At 45.1% G+C, this 17,632-nt stretch overlaps 1 protein-coding gene across 1 annotated transcript in view; it reads right to left on the bottom strand.

The window, feature by feature from the left end:
- CLIP2 (CAP-Gly domain containing linker protein 2) overlaps positions 1–17,632 on the bottom strand; it is a 79,190-nt gene that overhangs the window by 56,992 nt on the left and 4,566 nt on the right. The window contains exon 2 of the mRNA XM_065694512.1: positions 4,983–5,204. Coding sequence (XP_065550584.1) covers positions 4,983–5,094 — 112 coding nt within the window. The 5' untranslated portion in view covers positions 5,095–5,204. The remainder of the gene's footprint in view (positions 1–4,982; positions 5,205–17,632) is intronic.

The following is a 17,632-nucleotide window of genomic DNA, read 5'->3' as shown; positions in this document are numbered from 1 at the left end:
GGAGCAGTAACTGTCTTCACTTGAAGCATGGGAAATAAGCCAATGCATTTGTGGGAAATCCTCTCCTGAGACAGCTAGAGATGAATTTTTAGTCTGGTTTTATGGAAAAAAGTTACCACAAAGCAGCAGAACTTACTTTTTCCATTGTTCCAGCTCTATGGGAGAGAAAGGAAGGGGATAGTTGGTGTGGACACCACTCATCAAGGCTAATGTTCTCCAAGAATCCATGTCAGGTGCTAGTCCCTCACGGACTTTCAGTGGGAATGACCATTTCATATCTCCTTCACAAAACAAAAGGGTCTCACTCACACAAAGCCAACATACCTAGCCCAGAATGCCACCACTTAAAGCCCTTACACCTCCTGGGTCTCTGAAAGGGACAGCTCAGGTAGGAACCACAGTAACTCCACTCCAGGGAAGCTCAAAGAGGACACCCCATGAGCTGATAGAAAGCAGAGGCTCCAAGTAAGTTCTCAGGAAAAATAACTGATATATTGAGCCAGACTGTCTCACATGCTGTGAATATGTCATGTATGGTCTCTGCAGACACCTACAGCCGTGACTTACAAGATTACACATGCATGAGCACAGAGCATCTTCCATCCTCATCAGTCCTCTGTGCTGTTACATAAGATGTGAGTTGTCAAGACTACGTGGTCAAGTTTAACAGGGTACATTTCCACTGCTGGGAATGCAAGAGATGAGAGTTGGATGAAAGACACTTGACCTTCTATAAAGAAATATGAACAGAGTGCTGGGGAAAAGAGAAAAGAAAAACCAAAGCATCCTGCGTATTCCAGACTAAGAATAAAGGAAAATACATCTACTTGCACTTCTGCAGGCAAGACTGTTCAGCATAAGGAAAGGTAGAGGAAGAAAGCATGAAGCTTTTCAAAACTGATTTGCAGCTAATGGCTGACAACTCTCAGGTACAACCGCAGAACAAGCACCTTCTTTTGACACCCAATCTGGAAAGCAACCTTAATGTGGAGTCTTTCTCAGCCAGCCCCAGACTATCAAAGCCAAGAGACAGCTCAGAGCCAACAGGCTGTACATTGTTCCAGTTTAACTCTGCACTTGATTGTATTTATGGTTCTTCTGCATCTATATTTCAAGCTTTTGAGATTCCTGTCTTCCCCCAGGGTAGCAAATTCAGAGAGATCAATGTTGCAGCTCTGTATTTTATAATCCAAACCACATTGGGTTTTTTTCCCCCCGCATTGAGCTGCAGGGCTCAGGTAGTTCACCAAACACCTAAAAAACCCCAGAGAAGCCAGAAGTGCCAGAAGAAAGTGTGGAGGCAACACGCGAGTTCAGAAACATCAGCGCGCTCAGATGCCACTGGAGCCAGGCAAACCTTGACAGTGTCCCAGGAAGCACGCTCAGTGCACAGTCAGAGTTGACAGAACTCATGCAAACATTCAAAGACAGCACAAAGCAGAGTTCATTGTTTCTGCAGGGCTTCACGAATGCCTTGCACACAACCTCCTTCACCCAGGTTTTTAAGACCTGATGTTAAGCTTGGTATCTTTAGAGGATCTTTCTATCCCACCAGACACCAAGTGCATCACATCAAGGCATTTTCCTGGATAGTGACAGAAGAGGAAAGAAAAGCAGAAAAAGCCCTTTGCGATGCTTGAATTAAATACACAAAAGAACAATTGTAGCCTCTCCATCTCTGTCACTGTCCCTCTGTATCTTAGAAAGGAGTCAGCGCCGTGACACTGAGGACAGCACTCAGCACTCACTGTGCACTACCAGCTCTAACAGCCCTCAGGCTGCCATGCACTTACCTCTCTTGATAAAGCTGGGTTATCAGTACTGCCATGAATTAACACCAGTGATCTATTTAGAGGCCAGAGGATGAGTGATCCTTTAGCAGGACAGAAGAGTGAGGATGGGGTAAAGCTCCATCACCCTCCTATGGCCCAGGCCTAATTAATCCCAGGAAAGGTAATGAAATCCAGCCTCTACAGCCATCTACTACCAGATTCTTTGGCTGCAGGCATCCTCAGAGTTGACGTCAGTGCCTGCTGTGGTCAGGATTTTAGTGATGTGGACACTTGGCTCTGAAATAGAATTAAACCACTTCAGAAAAAAAGTATTTTCTCTTGGAGTTTTTCCCTGCCAGAGGCTGAATCTCACGACTGGCTGTGCTGCTGCTCAGCCCCACAGCCAGCACACACACTGAAGCTCTCACAGAGGGGCCCATAGGCAAGTGAACAGGATTTGGGGATGCAGACTTTGCTCACCACTTAGAGGAACAGGAGGCAGCAAAAGGCTGGCCAGGCCTTCGGAGAGATTTGCAGGAGGAAGAGCAGGTACAGGCCATGAAAAGACACAGTGGTAGCTCTTACGAAGGACACAGAGCAAGATGATGATGGTAGGGAAGACATTAAAGATGATGCCACAAGCCCTACCACAACTATCCACCTAGCACAGGCCCGGTAAACAGCTCTGTTTTGTAATTGTGCCCTGCTCTCACCTTCCAGGCAGGAATTGCTCAGTACTATGATTGCTGTGGCAGCTTTGTGACTCTGGAAAGCTTCCCTGCACTGTCCTGAGAGGCAGAAGAGCAGCAGCATAGCTGCACAGCACCAACTTACCATCCCAACACTTCCCCCTTCTCCATACACACTTTTTTGCCTGAGAAGTTAAAAAATTGGTTTTAGTCCTGGAAAGATCAAACTCATTTTGGTGCAGATTCTGCCTACGCTTTGCTGCACATCTATCACAGTGACAGATGGCTATAGCTGAACAAGGCACAAAGAAGCTCCAGCACACAAGTGCTGCATTCAGCTGTAAGGCTGCATCAGACCCCAGTGCTGACTGACTCTTTCATACCACAACACACATAGTGACTGTGTTTGCTGAGACACCTCAGTACAAAGCACCCATGGGGAGAATAGGCCTCAGGTCTTGTCCCTCATTTTGTTGAAGTGATAAAAAAAAAATCATCTGAGAACAATTCCACACCACAGTGCAAGTCTAAATCCAGCACCTCAAGACATTCACAGCTGGCAGGTAAACAGTCACTTCACTGGAGGCCTTCGGGTTTGTTTCTCAATCCCCGTGAGTTGCTGTGAGAAATAAGAGGGAAATACAGAAACGGGTGTGGGGAAGAGCTTCAAATTAAACAGCCCAACCTATAAGCTTCATAGTAAGAATTTCCTTTGTCAATTCATGCTTCCCTCTAGCAAACACATACAAGGGAACTTCAGTATCTTTCATGTGGATACTAAATTAAGAAATCAGTCTAATACTAAAACCCACTCAAACACAGAAAAGTGAAATTCAAATGTTTATCTCTACATCCAGGGCCAAGTCTTCAGCAGAGGAAAAGCAGTGCTGCTCCACTCCCTACACCAAAGGATCTGGAACTCAGCCCTTGACCTCAAGCTCTGCTTGAGGACTGGGCCCTCAAACAAGACCCTGCACATGTGCAAAAAGCCAAGTTAAAACTGGGTTTTAAATACTATTCAAGGAAAGAATTTACTAAGTGGGAGAGATGACACATACACTATCAGTGATTGAAAGAAGGGAAAGCTCAGCTGAAGACATCCATGAGCAAAGCAGAGCCCTGATGTGTAATAACAGCAGAACCAGGGCTCCTCAGCACCAGGCAGAGACTTTGCATGGAACTCCTGTGCATAGGTTGTGCTCAAACCACCCTCTCAATGGAGGGTGTTCATGGGACAAGCATAAGAGAAACTTCAGAAATGGTTCTTTTTGGTTTGTTTCAATAACTAACACTTCTGCATTCCTCTGACAAGAGGGAGCATTGTCTGCTGACCCTCATTTCTGCAGTATCATTATCACAGATGAATTGGTTATAGCATGCTAAAGCTAGTTTTGCCCCCTATTACCCCCTACACTGTCCAACAGGTACAAAGCTTTCCTGCTTCTGCCAAACACTGTACATCTTTGGCACTGAAACATATAGCAAAGAAATCAGGCATGGGGGCAACAGTCTGAATTATTATGGGACAAGAGGCTGACAGATCTCAAGCAGCAATCAGCGAAATTCTCAGATGGAAAGCGTAACATACCGGATGTACAACTGATTGATTGATAGGATATACATTATCCTGACTCTTTTCCCCAGAAGCTAGAGGAAAGCCTTTTATAACAAAGGAAGACAAAAAGCATTACATACAAAACCTGCACCTTGAACATTTGCTGAATTATGTCTAATACAAAGCACCTAGCAATTAAAGAAGCCAGAAAAATGATTCCTAAGCAAAACACTTCTCATATGCTTTCAAAGTGTTAATTATACTGTATAAGGGCAGTCTGTATAGCTTACATATACACTGGATATGGATCATCAGACAGAAAAACCTGGGTATGTATGTCTAGGAAAGTCATTACTCAAATCCCAGTGCTTCTGATGATTCTGTGCAAACAAAGGCACTAATTTGAGGGAACTGGCATAGGACAAACCACCTTACATGCCTTGTGCTTACTCTTGCATTATCACAGGCCAAAAGGCATAGCTATAGGACAGTGTTTAATAAGGTCCTCGGTGAGTTTCTCATCTGCCTAAGTATTACCAGCCCTTCACATTGGTGAATAAGGTCCTCATGTTTAGTAAGTGTTTAATAAGGTCCTCGGTGAGTTTCTCATCTGCCTAAGTATTACCAGCTCTTCATATGTTACCATATTACCAGCTCTTCATATGTTCATATGCATACAGGTACACATACACAAACAAGCAAGGCAGGAAGCAGCAGCTCTCTATCAGCCCTGAACACCAGAGGATCCATCTGTCTCCCACCCACTCCACAACCTGTTTTGTGCATTCCTGGGGAAAGAGAGACCATTTACTCACCCCATTACACTTGCTTTGATCCATGCTCATGATCAATCTATGTACAGATGGGAATTTCACATCTTACTGAACACTGGCACCACTAGCCCTTTGCTTTTAAGCCAGGTAATCACCTGGGTCAGCTCATGCCCCTACCAAATCGAGTCCTTACCTTCTTTTGAGCCAGTGGTGACAGCAGCTGTAGTGGTCCCTGATGCCCGTCCCACTGGGCTGGAGTGCTTCCCAGCCCTGCCTGGGATTTTAAGTCCACTTGGCTTCAGCATGTTTGCTGTCTTCTGTATCTCAGGCTCCTATTGTCAGCGTCTCAAAGGGCTTTCCTAGTATCACAATTCAGGCTTCTCGGTGACTGACCTCTTCTTCCATTGTTACAGACCTGGGAGAGGATACAAACCAGAGAGAAAATGGGTGGGAGAGCACCAAACAGGATCCCACAAAGCAGTACCCAGCACCCTCCTCATAGCCACAGCAGAGTCAAGATCTTCCATTTCTTCTCCTGTAAAGCAAGGGCGATCATTTCCATCTCCCATCCTAATGTTACATTCCTCAATCTCACAGTCTCACTTTAATCCTAGAGTCCTGGACCGATGCTGAAACCTCCCAGAGTTCCCAAACAATTTAAATTCAGTTTGGGATTTATTGACTAGTTTTAAGTTCTAAAATCTGAGTTCATGCACCAAGATCCAGTTCTGCTGTCAGAGCCCTTACCAAGGGCACACTAACAACCCCAGCTTGAACCTTTGGTACAAGGCCTGTATTTTCACAAGACTTTGGGGCAGCCTCTCCAAACTGACAGGAGGAGGAAGGAGACACCAGTGTCCAAAACGGGGCTTTCAGCTCTTTTTCTTAAGGACAAATCCAAAACCTTGTTATAGAAAAAGGGCATCTGACCCCATGGATTTCCAGTCAGACTGAAAAAAAAAAAAATCACTTTCTAGAACCTAAGCATGACTTTACCAGCTATTCATTAGTGAAGTCACATAACCCTTCCCTGTACCGTTCCCTTCCTGGTAGGCAAGCAGAATAAAACCTCCAAATTCCTTGCAAGGATGTTGCATGAACAAACACACAACTCCTCAAGCAAAAAGTTCTATGACAAGAAACGAAAAATAAAGGAAATGACTATTTTGCTAAAAAAAAAAAATAAAAATAAAAAATAAAAAATAAAAAATAAAAAAATCCCATTCCTAACGGATACAGAAAAAACAATAAAACATTGAGATGATCAGCCAAAAGGAAGCTCAGGCTGGCTGAGCAGGCTGGGATGAGGAGGGAAGAAGGTGGCAGCACAGTAAACCAGAGAATGCCAGCCTCACGGTAAAAGGAACTGCAAGGACAGCAAGCCAAGGAGCAGTCAGAAGCTGGGGGACACCCAGACCTGCTGCCTGGGCTGAGGAAGGAGGCAGCACTCCTGAGAAATAATGCAGCAGAGATTTACAGATGCCATGAGGAGGGAATTGCAATAGTGGGGACGGGAAGTGATTAAGACATGAGTAAGGATTTCAACACAGGCTGGGTCAGAGCAAGGGGAGGGCTGGCAGAGCTCCAGGGAAAGCTGCAAGCAGACACATAGGACAAAAAACCACAAGAAGAATTCCAAAACTCTATCACTGAGGGCTCACAAACATCTGAGACACCAAAGAGTGTTCCAGCAGCAAGAGTCAGTCGTCCCACACCAGCTTAGACAAACACAGAAAGGAGGGATCAGCAGAGACAGCCCAAGTGAAAACCCAAGGGATCAAGCCCCACTCATCCCCATGTTCCCCCCAAAGGGTGTTCAACACCTCAGGTGACTTCAGACACCTGCAGACAGCACCAAATGGGAGTATTTTAACTTACACAGAAGTCAGGGCTGTTTGTGAGAAGTGGGAAGCTCAGATCACATCACCAGCATCAGGAACAAGATCAACCAGTTCTTAAGAAAACTGCCTTCCTGCACTAGAGACTGCAAAAATGAGACGCTGTCACAGAGCTGGACAGAAGGCTGCAGATCCCAGCTCTATTCAGCGTAAAATAGGGAGACAAGTAACAGACTCTGGAGGTGAGAAACACTGATCAGCGTATCAATATTCCTCCTATCTGTCAAGCCATCAGACATCTCCCTCCCACCCACTCCATCTCGTATGACACGTTTTGCCTGGGGCTAGCTTTGATTTTACACAGCAATTTGATTTCTAGCACTTCTGCTGCCAGCTGATGTGCTCTATCAAGAGATCTTGCCCCATCTCCATCGCTTTCAACCTGAAGGTTTGCTTCTACACAATATGCCGTTACTCCTAGATTTGCACATCGCCTCTCTCAGCCCTACCTTTTGGTTACAAGGTTTGATGCTGTACTTGTGATTAAGCAAGCTGGAGATCCTGGCTGAATCCACAGCCAGGATTGTGGATGAGCAAAGGATAAAAGGACACAGGGGAAGGATAAAACAGAAGAATCTGACCAGGAAAGAGTGCCAGATGAATAACAGCATTTTACAGTTTGTCAGGCCTCTGTCAGAGGGATTCTCTGGATCTCCATCTTTGCAGCCAGAACCACATACACTTTAGGGAAGACAGTGAATTTAGTCTGCTCCTCTGTGAAGAGCCAGGGAACTTCGGTTCATTCTCCCTCCACTTCTCATTATCCCTGAGGATCAGCTGTCCCCACAGGTCACAGGATATTGTGATATTCTGCTCCTTCTCAGGATGCCTGGATTTTATTTTTACACAGGCAGAGAAACAAGAGGAAGTGCGTTCCCACTGCAGAGAGGTTTCTATCAGAAATCTTTATGCAAACACATCAGCTTTCAACATCCTAACGCTGAAGCCCAAATGAACTCCACAGGCTGCTAGTTACACTACTCTCTGAGCAGATAGCTGCTTTTATCCTGAAATACAATCACCATGGCTGGTTCATGGCCACAGTCACTGGGGTGTCCATGTCACACAGAGTCAAAAACTACTCAAATGCTACCTTCCGTCACAGCCAGATGCCCCCAGCCCCACACCACTCACTGCACGTTGGTTCACAGGGAAGTCTGAGGGGTTGTCTGAAGTATCATTCTCATCTCCACAAGCTGCAGACTGACCAAAGCCAGGAAACACGGACAACTGCTTTAGCACGTACCTGCTCCCTCACTGTCACACAGGGAGATGAGGATGAACATAGGAATTCTTACTGTAAATCCAGCTGGCTAGAAATGCATCCATGAGACTGATGTCTGGGACGCTTTTAAAGAAGTCTTTGCCTGCTGCTAGGGACAGATACTCCTTCCCTGTCACTAGTTTCTCACTTCAACATAAACCTGTATGAGCTGATTTTTAGGAAGCTCTGAATGCCGAGCACAGAGCTCTTCTGAATTACACCATTAGGTCATCTTCACCCAGAGCCATCCAAGTCACACATCAGCTCTCAATCAAGCGATGCAGCTTTTGTGCTGCAGAAACAGCCTTGGCCTGGGACATAGGCCAGTATCTCCATTAGAGATAACTTGGCCTGAGCTCCTGTACTGTGGCCCCAGTATCCCAACAGCCTCTGTTAACAGACAAAGCCCTTCTCAAAAACCTGTTTCCAGCAGTAGATGCACAATGCAGGCAAATATGATGCCACAAATGGCGTAAGAACCACACGAGCCATTTTCTTTCCTACTCCCTGTATTATCTGCATAAGCTGTAAGCTTTGAACCCCTGTATAACTTCATGGAAATGTGGCTTTCTCCAGACACAGTGTAAAAAATACCCCATCTGCACTTGTGGATACTGGGGCCATCAGCTCTGCTTATTTTTGTCTTCTTCCTCTTCCAAGACGACACAGATTACAAGGATTTTGCTAGATCTCTGCTAGATTCTTCCTGCAATCTTTTCATCCCGAGATGAATGGTTCTGTCTGTTCCCACAACTAAGAAAAGCATCCCAGGAATGCAAAATGTGAAAGCCTGCTTCAAACGACCAAAATCTCTTTTCCTTCTTTCCATCAGAAAAGGGGACTCAGCTGGATCTGAGTCACCTGGGCTCAGATGCAAAAAGGGGAACAGTTCTTAAGTACAAATATATACTGTCCTTAAATACCAAAAAATAACTTCCAAAAAATACCTTTCACCACAAGAAATATATCTGGATATTCAAGTATCCACAAGGCTGGCCAGGCATCAGAACAGCACAGGTTAAAAGCAGAAACAACTGGAGGTACTGAGGCTTCAATTAGTTCTCAAATGTGGTAGAAGAGTGTCCTGGGTTTAGCAGTAGCAGTCAGTTTTAATCCTTCTTAGTAGCTGGTGCAGCACTGTGTTTTGACTTTCAGCCTGGGAACATCACTGGTAACACCGATTGTTTTTAGTTGTTGCTCAGTAATGTTCACCCTGACTAAGGACTTTGTGAGTCTCATGCTCTGCCAGGGATGAGGGGAGGCTGGGAGGAAGCAGAGACAGGACACCTGACCCAAACTAGCCAAAGGGGTATTCCATACCACAGCACGTCATGCCCACGGAGGTAACAGAGTTACCTGGAAGAGCACGGGCCTTCTTCGGGGGGCTGGACTCGTTCGGCGGTGGTATTGTATTCTCTTCCCTTGTTATTTTCTCTTATCATTATTGTTACTGGTGGTAGCAGTAGTGATTTGTGTTATACCTTAGTTACTGGGCTGTTCTTATCTCAACCTGTGGGAGCTACATTCTCTCAATTCTTCCCCCCATCCCTCCGGGAGCAGGGTGGGGGGGAAAGAAAGAAAGAGGGAGAAAGGTGGAGGAGTGAGTGAATGAGCTGTGTGGCTGGGTTTAAACCACGACAAAGAGTAACAAGGATTGGAAGCAAAATCCTTTGTTAGCCTTAGCAATGCAGCTTATCTGCAAGTTTCTCTGCTTCATTCATCCCTTGTACCTTCAACAAGGCACATGAGTACTTGTGTGCCATGTGGAATACCATCCCATTCAAGATGGATGTGAGCAACAAAGCAGACCCCCAGGAGAAAGCCCCCTAAGGATCTCTTCACCTCAACATACTGAGAGAAGCAACTGCAAGACACAGGAGCAGCTTTCCAGACACCAGACTGAGCTGGCCCCAATCCCATCCTGTGCTTGGTGCTTCCTTCTGGATGGGTCTGGATGCAAGAAGTGTTTACCCAACACAAAACCCTAGGCAAGGCACAGGGAATTCATTCTGAGTGCAGATCCAAGTAGCATTTAGACCAGCTGTATCTGAGCAATGGTGTAACAGTCGGGTATATGCAGTATTTTGTGGAGAAATAAATCCTTATTTCTTAAGTATAGAATTTATAAGTAAGTACCAAAATTTAGGTTTTTGATTTTCTAGCTTCGGAAACCCACAAGTAAGAACTTAAATGTGAAGTCTGCAGTCAGACATGCAGCTTTTCAGGACAAAGGCCTATGAAAAAAAGGTAAAGAAAAGCATCTAGTCATCAGACTGAAGGAAACCAAGGTTATCATGTTGTATGGAAGGTTACTGATAAACAGAGACAATGCAGAGAAGCAGTAACACACTTTACAACAATCCTGACTCATGCAAATAATCAGTGACTTTAAAGACAACAGCTGGGATAGGGAAAGGTTTGCACAGTAAACTTTTTCTGGTTTCACCTACTCCTATCTAAGATAGTCTTTTGAAAAGCAATTCGTGCCGTTATTTAAAACACTATGCCAGGTCTCCTCATGCTCATGCTAAGGACTGGGAACATCAATGCTTAGGATGTAGCCCTAGGGCAGCACATCTGCAAGCAGAGCTCCAGCCACTTCCAGGGCTATCAGAAGATGTGGTGCTGTGGCTGAAATCAGCACAGACTCTTGCATTAGTAAAAAAGACACAGCTTGGGAAGACCGAGAATCCTGTCTGCAGCTGCTCTAACAATGTAATAACAGCAACTCCATATGGAGCAATGGAAAGGGAATTATACGCCTGCAAGGTAAATCCCCAGCCTCTACAGGAAGGAGACAATCCCACATGCTGCCACACAACACGTAGCTGGGGAAGGTCCAACAGAAGGTCAACCAAAGTTAAAACCAACTTTGTTTTCAACACATCCTTTGCATGCACATTCAGGAGAGTTAAACATAAAGGCAGGAACTTAATTTTCACCCCATGTTCTGGCTTTGTATTTCAGAGAGTTCAGAGCCTTGAAGCAGTTTCTGGGTCTGGTCCCCATCCTCTGTCATTCAAGAGCCTCTGGGACTCTGGACAAGAGTGAATTTACCTTAGCACCGCCCAAGAAGAACCCTGCTCCCCACAAGACCCACAGCTGCCTGTTCCAGCAATTCATACTCACTCGTGTCACACTCCTCATGCAGGATCTCCCAGTGAAATCAGCATTACTGCTTGCAGAAACCTTCAGTATCAGGCACTGCAAATGGTGAAAGTGATACCTGAAGCCCAACATCTTCCTGAAAATAAACTGCTAAAGAATGTGGCCCACTGATTGCTGGAGGAGCTCTGCACTCACTTCAACAAGCACACAGAATAAAGGCAAAAAGCTTTCAGTGTCAACTCTGGTGTTCATTTATTAGGCCTTATACAAAACCTTTACTGGCCTAAAGATATTTATTCTGTTTTCTTAAGTTATGTAAGGTTATTTAATCTCTCATTTCTGAACATTTGGTTGAGTCCTCTTCCTACTTCCAAGCTTTTTTGCACCCTCCCCACCCTCAGGAAAATGAGATTTTTCAAGCAAAGCAGCTCTATCTCCTAGAGCCATTGCTCCAGGATATATAACAGACTGCATGCCAGAGGCAAGGACAGACAAAGATTTGGTGTCCCATGTCCAGGACCCCGCAACACTGGCCATGCTGCAAAGACAGGGCTAGGGATTTTAAGAACCAAAGTTTCCCTTGCAAACAAAATCCAAAGGCTGGACTCAAACCACTGCATCTTCTGCAAGAGGGATAGGAAATGAATCCGATCACGGAGACAGGATCTGATAAAGCCAAACTGCAGCTTTGCTAATAGAGGCAGAGATTACACTGAGAAGAAAAGTCAATTTCATCTCTTAAATCCATAAGATGTTCCATCTGATCCAAGGCAATCATAGCACTGCCTTCTCACTTCTCCCATTAGTTACTCCTTCCAACAAGCAATCAGAAACCCATTCCTGAAGCCCGTGGCAGATCAGGATTAAATCCTTTTGCTTAATTGAAGTATAGAGGAAATAAAAGATGCTCACTCTTAATTAAGGTCAGAGTCCTCTCCCAAGAAACCCTTTCCTTCCCCCATAGAGGGAATGGAGGCAGAGCACTACAGGAATGAAAGAAAGGAGCATATTGCTTTCACTTACACACAGGAAAAATCAGGGGATCCCAAAATCCTGACAGCCATCAGGTTTTTTTCCTCCCTTGCAGTTGAATTCACATAGGTTCTTCAGCCACAGAGCTCTGTTGTTACCGTGTAGTCTCCCTTGCACATCTAAAAGGTTGTTAACCTTAAACAAAGCTTGTGTTTAGTTGTCTCTCTCACTCCAGTTTTATAATAATTAGCACAGAACGCAAAGGGAAAGCCCAGAGGCCTTTCAGTTAAAAACTTCCATATTTAAGCTAGTTTACCCACTATAATAGACTACTTTCGTTATAAAACAATGGTTATTAAAGGAAGAACATGCAAAAACATCCCACTGCAGCCTAAAAACCACAATGCAAAACCTGAGGCAAAGTGGGGAAAACTCCAACCAAAACACAAGAAACAAAGACCATTCAAGGAAGTTATTACATACAAACTAGGGAGTAATTACGGGCTTGCTGATGAGCTCACACTCCCCATGCTGGCAAAACGCCTGCTGAAGACCGACACAGGAGATAGCAACAATCTGGCACTAATTGCAGAGCAAAACTAGCTCTGATTTGTGGGAAAAGTCCTGGGGATGAGCTTGGATCTATGTGAGCTCTTGCTCCCTGGAGTTAAGCCCTGGGGGCCGGGGACAGTGCTCCTAGAGGAAAACATAGGGCAAGACACCAAAGTTGCACAGCTCCCATGGGAAGGGAACAGAATGTATATAGAGATTTCAGAAGTGCTGTCCTCCAGGTCAGTTCAGACTTCATCCAATTGCTCTACTATTAAAGAGGCTTTGGCAATATCCAAGCAGCCAATTCACAGGAAGTGTCATAAGAAGAATCTGGAAAAGAAACATGAGGAAGGCAGAGTGCAGGAAAGATAATGATACATAGAATGGTTTGGGTTGGAAAGAACCTTATGATCACCTAGTTTCAACCCTCCTGCCACAGGCAGGGATGCCTTACACTAGACCATGTAGCCCAAGGCTCTGTCCAACCCAGCCTTGAGTATTGGTTGAGGGATGAAGCATTTATCACTTCTCTAGGCAACCTGCGCCAGTGCCTCACCATCCTCATAGTAAAGAGCTTCTGCCTTATATCTAACCTGAACTTCCCCTGTTCCAGTTTGAGCCCATCACCTCTTGTCCTATCACTACAGTCCCTGATGAAGAGTCCTCCTCCAGCACCCTTGTAGCCCCCTTCAGACATTGGAAGGCTGCTATGAGGTCAAAAAAACACTCCATTATAAGGGCTTGGTATTTTACTACTGGAGAGAAAAAAAGTCTTCAATTAAATCTGAGCTATACACACCACCTCAGCCATGCTACACACCCTGTGCAGAGCCTCAGAAGAGTCTGAACTTCTAGAATTTCCTGGCTTTTGATTACTCAATTTAGTGCAGCATTAAAGTTCACCCTGGCACTTGATCCATTATTCACCGGAGCTCAGGTTAACAGAGATTTTGATTTGTGCACTTCTGCAATCTAGCTTCTACCCTAGGCTTTGATTATGAAACAAAAATAGCAACCAGGTCCTTCCTGCCCTGATTTCCCCCTCCCTCTTTCTTACAATCTGCACATGCAATGAAGACTTCTTTGCAGGCCAGCCTTGGTTTGTTGACTGTCACTGAAAAGCTGAAGCAACAGAGAGCTGAAAATAGGAAACAACTAGTCTTGCAAGCTTCTTCTTTCTCTTTGCACATTGAAACCAGGAATTCTGTTTTCTTTTTCAGAGCAGTGTTATGACAGCCTGTCTGCTGATAACGTAGTTGTACCTGTTTAAACTTGCAGATGATTTGGTTAAAAGCAAAGAAAATAGCATTGGAATGCAACATATTTTTGTGTAATAGAAAATACCTTTGGGACATGTTATGCTTGCTCCTGAAGCCCCCATTGTGCTCCACTAAAGCCACCCAACATCTACTCGCACCCTCAAGTGCACCACAAGAAGGCACCATGTCCATATAATCACACATTTACTGCAATTCAGTATGCAGTAGAGACCTGGTCACTATAGCAGGAACAAGAGCAAAGCCTTTCCCTGGATCATTAGTTCTGCAAGTTTTAGCATCTAGTGAGAAATCCCCTCAGAAGAGTTCCAACACAAACAATGCCACATTAAGGGAAAACTGCCCCTCCACAAGCTGCTGAAACTGCAGGCAGGGATGCAGGACAAAAAGGCCTACCCTGTACCTAATGCAACTCCTTTTGTTTAGTTATGAAACCACAAGATTTTTCATTCCTGCAGTTCAGCAGCATCAATTTCAGCCTCTTCTGGCTGGGAACCCCCCACCAGTTGCCAGTCCAGATTTAGTCAAGCCAACCTTCTGCCCACAGACCTACTCTGCCCTTTGCACATTCTGCGTACTCTGCCCTCTGACATTCTCTCATTGCATCCAACGCTCTCCCAAGATGGCTTTGCCCTTTCTCCACCTTCACGATATCATTTTGACCAAGCAATGCTCTCCTTTGAAAGGTCCTGAGACACAGCACTCACCATTTCCATTTAATTTTAGAAGATCTTCTCTAAACCTTCATCACTTGAATTCAGTCTGGTTTAGACATGGGCAACCCAAAATGCATGCTGCATCCCCAGCAAAATCTCAAGGTAAACTCTGTGCCAAATACTATGAGCTAACATCATCTTATTCCTTCAAACAAAGCAAATGTCCTCAAAAGCGGAAAGAATAACTAACCCACCTTGACACTGGCTGTTAAGAGTAAGCAGAGATACAACAGCAGGTAAGCAGAAGAGGAAACACAGACCCTCTCACACTTGAAATGCAGCACTGACAGCCAGGACTCCTGCTTCCTTCTTCCACAGTGGTCAGTAAACTCCTTGCTGCACAAAGACAGATGATAACAGTACAATATGCAAAAAGAAGGGTGACAGACCAGGAGGGTCCCACCACTTGTGTCTATGGAAAGACCAGAGATCACCAAACCTAAGATGCTGTGGAGGTGCAAACTCACCCTCTCTCCAGAGCACCAAGGCCCCATCCCCTCTACCCACACTCAGGCATCCTGGTTCCCATCTCTGCACTGGCAGCAGCAGAACAATACTGGATACAGTTGTTCCCTGGAGCACCCTCCTCCTCCCTGCTGATTCACCAGCCTCCCACTTGAGAGCCTGACCTCTGGGCTATGTGCACTAATTGTGGCTGTCTCTTGAGCCTCTCTACAAACATTAACTTCCCCAGACCACAGCTGACACCAACATACCTACACAGCTCCCACCACAGCCACTGCTGGAGACAGGGAGGCCAGTCATGTAGGAAGTTTCCTTTCAGCCAGTATGTGTTAACCATGAAGCTTCCTACTTTATCACCATACAAAGGTCCTTAGAAAAGTCAGAGCTAGCTCACAAACCTTATAGTACAAGACAGAACATACCTCTTAATTAAATTACATCCCTATCAATGACCAAAACCATAATAATTTTGGAAAGTTATATCAAATTGGATCTTACCCATCAACATTATTATGTTATCACTCCTGTCTCATGGTTCCTATGACCCACACCTCACTACCTGCCTTGCAGAAGTCATCATTTACTTTGGATTGCACCACATGTAGAGAGATACAGATCTGAGCTCCAAGCCTTCAGGCACTGAGCCACACACTAAACCACCCCAGCACCATAGGATGTTACACCAGAAGAGGTGAGAGATTACAGTTTCTAGAGGGTGAAAAAGCAACCACCATCCTACACAGTATTGCAAATGAGGTGTGGAGACTGAACATGCCTGGTGCCCTGTCTGTGCTGCAGTGGGACTTGCTGGGCTGGCAGGAATAGGAGAGGCTGGCACATCTGCACACATCTGGGAAAGGCTGTCCATCCCAGTCTCCTCCAGCAGCAACAGAGGCCTTGAAAGAGCAGAACTGCTCCACAGCCTGGTTTTAATCAGCATTCCTATCTACACACTACCCCATGCCATTGGGAAGCACACATACAGCAGTGCTTGATGCACAGATGCTGGCAACCAAAAGGAACAGGTCCGTCCAGATGGATCAGTGCTAAAAATGGGATGTAACAATTCCTAACTCTGGAGATAAGAGTGAAGCTGCTGGGGTGAACCCAGCCTGCATGCAGGTAGGCAGATGGATCAACCCACCACACTCCTTGAATACTGCAAGTACTACATGTTCTAGCCAGAGCTTTAGAGGCATTGCATGCCCCAGATGCTCCTGCACTCCTTACAGAAACAGGGTTCTATATAGAAAGTGTCACTAATCTCTCCTCTAATGCAGACAAGACCACAATCATGATTTTGTACAGAGATCAAGATATAATCTCACCTAGCCAAGCAAGTAAAGTGCAGCTACAAGAAGCAGCCCGAGCACATCACACCACAGAGTGCTGGCATGACATCTCCAACACAGGCTGGTCCTGTTTCAACCAGAAAGGAAAAGCAAAATTCAAGTTGTAACTTCTAACAATGACAGTCAATGCTGCCAGCACCCTAAGGCAGAGTATATCATAGCACTCCATAAACCTGAACCATATGATCACCCAAAAGCACCATCTGACTTTTGACGTTTGCATGTCGATGTGTTGGAAGTGTTCCCACACCTTCCTACCATCTAGACAAAGCGCTTTGAGGGGATTCAGAGATAAAAAGGGGAAAAGTGCTTGCAGATGCTTTGGAGACACCATGATTAAACTTGCAGGAGTATTATTGCCAATATTATTTAGTAGAAATATATATAAATATACATACCCATAGAAGTCTTTTGTATGGAAGAGATTCTCTGTGAGGGTGCTGAGGCGCTGGCACAGGGTGCCCAGAGAAGCTGTGGCTGCCCCATCCTTGGCAGTGTTCAAGGCCAGGTTGGATGGGGCTTGGAGCAAGTTTGGCTAGTGGAAGGTGTCCCTTCCATGGCAGGGGACTGGAACTGGATAAGCTTTAAGATTCCTTCAACCCAAACCATTATGTGATTCTATGATTTAGCAAGTTCAAAATCTACTACACAGATCCCACGACAAGACTACATACACAGATACATGGCAGGTGGGTTGGAACTAGATGATCTTAAGGTCCTTTCCAACCCTAACTATTCTATGATTCTATGAACAGTGTAATGCAAAACATCAGCTTTCCCTGCCCCAGCAGCATATTCCACGCAAGCCTGCCTTTCTGTGCCATATTGTTCCTCATTAAATCTCCATTAGGGATGGCTGGTGGATTGGTCATCAGCTATAATGTGCCAAGCTTACCAGCTGGGAAACAGAAGTCCAGAAAACAAAAAATGCACTTATTCAAGGTTGCAGACTGACCTACTCCAGTTTGTGTAGTAAGGATCTCAGTTATAAAACAAATAGCTTTATGCTAAATACAGCTAAGAAGCAGCCTTTAATCACCAGGATAGGCTTCATACAGAGGGCTGACGGAAGCTACTGAGGTAATATAGCACACAATATACAACGGTCAAATATGAGGCTAAAAAGCCCATTAAACACATCTCATGGCATAAAGATCTCTCCATGTCTTCCAGGAGAGGCCTCTTTCCAGGGAGGTTTGTTCTCCATCCAGGGGATGTGCTTGTAGGTCATGAATGGGA

Source organism: Lathamus discolor, chromosome 14 (assembly GCF_037157495.1).
Source record: "Lathamus discolor isolate bLatDis1 chromosome 14, bLatDis1.hap1, whole genome shotgun sequence".
Classification (NCBI taxonomy): Eukaryota; Metazoa; Chordata; class Aves; order Psittaciformes; family Psittacidae; genus Lathamus; species Lathamus discolor.
Note: the sequence above shows the minus strand (reverse complement) of the source record. Positions and strands in the feature narration are given on the sequence as shown.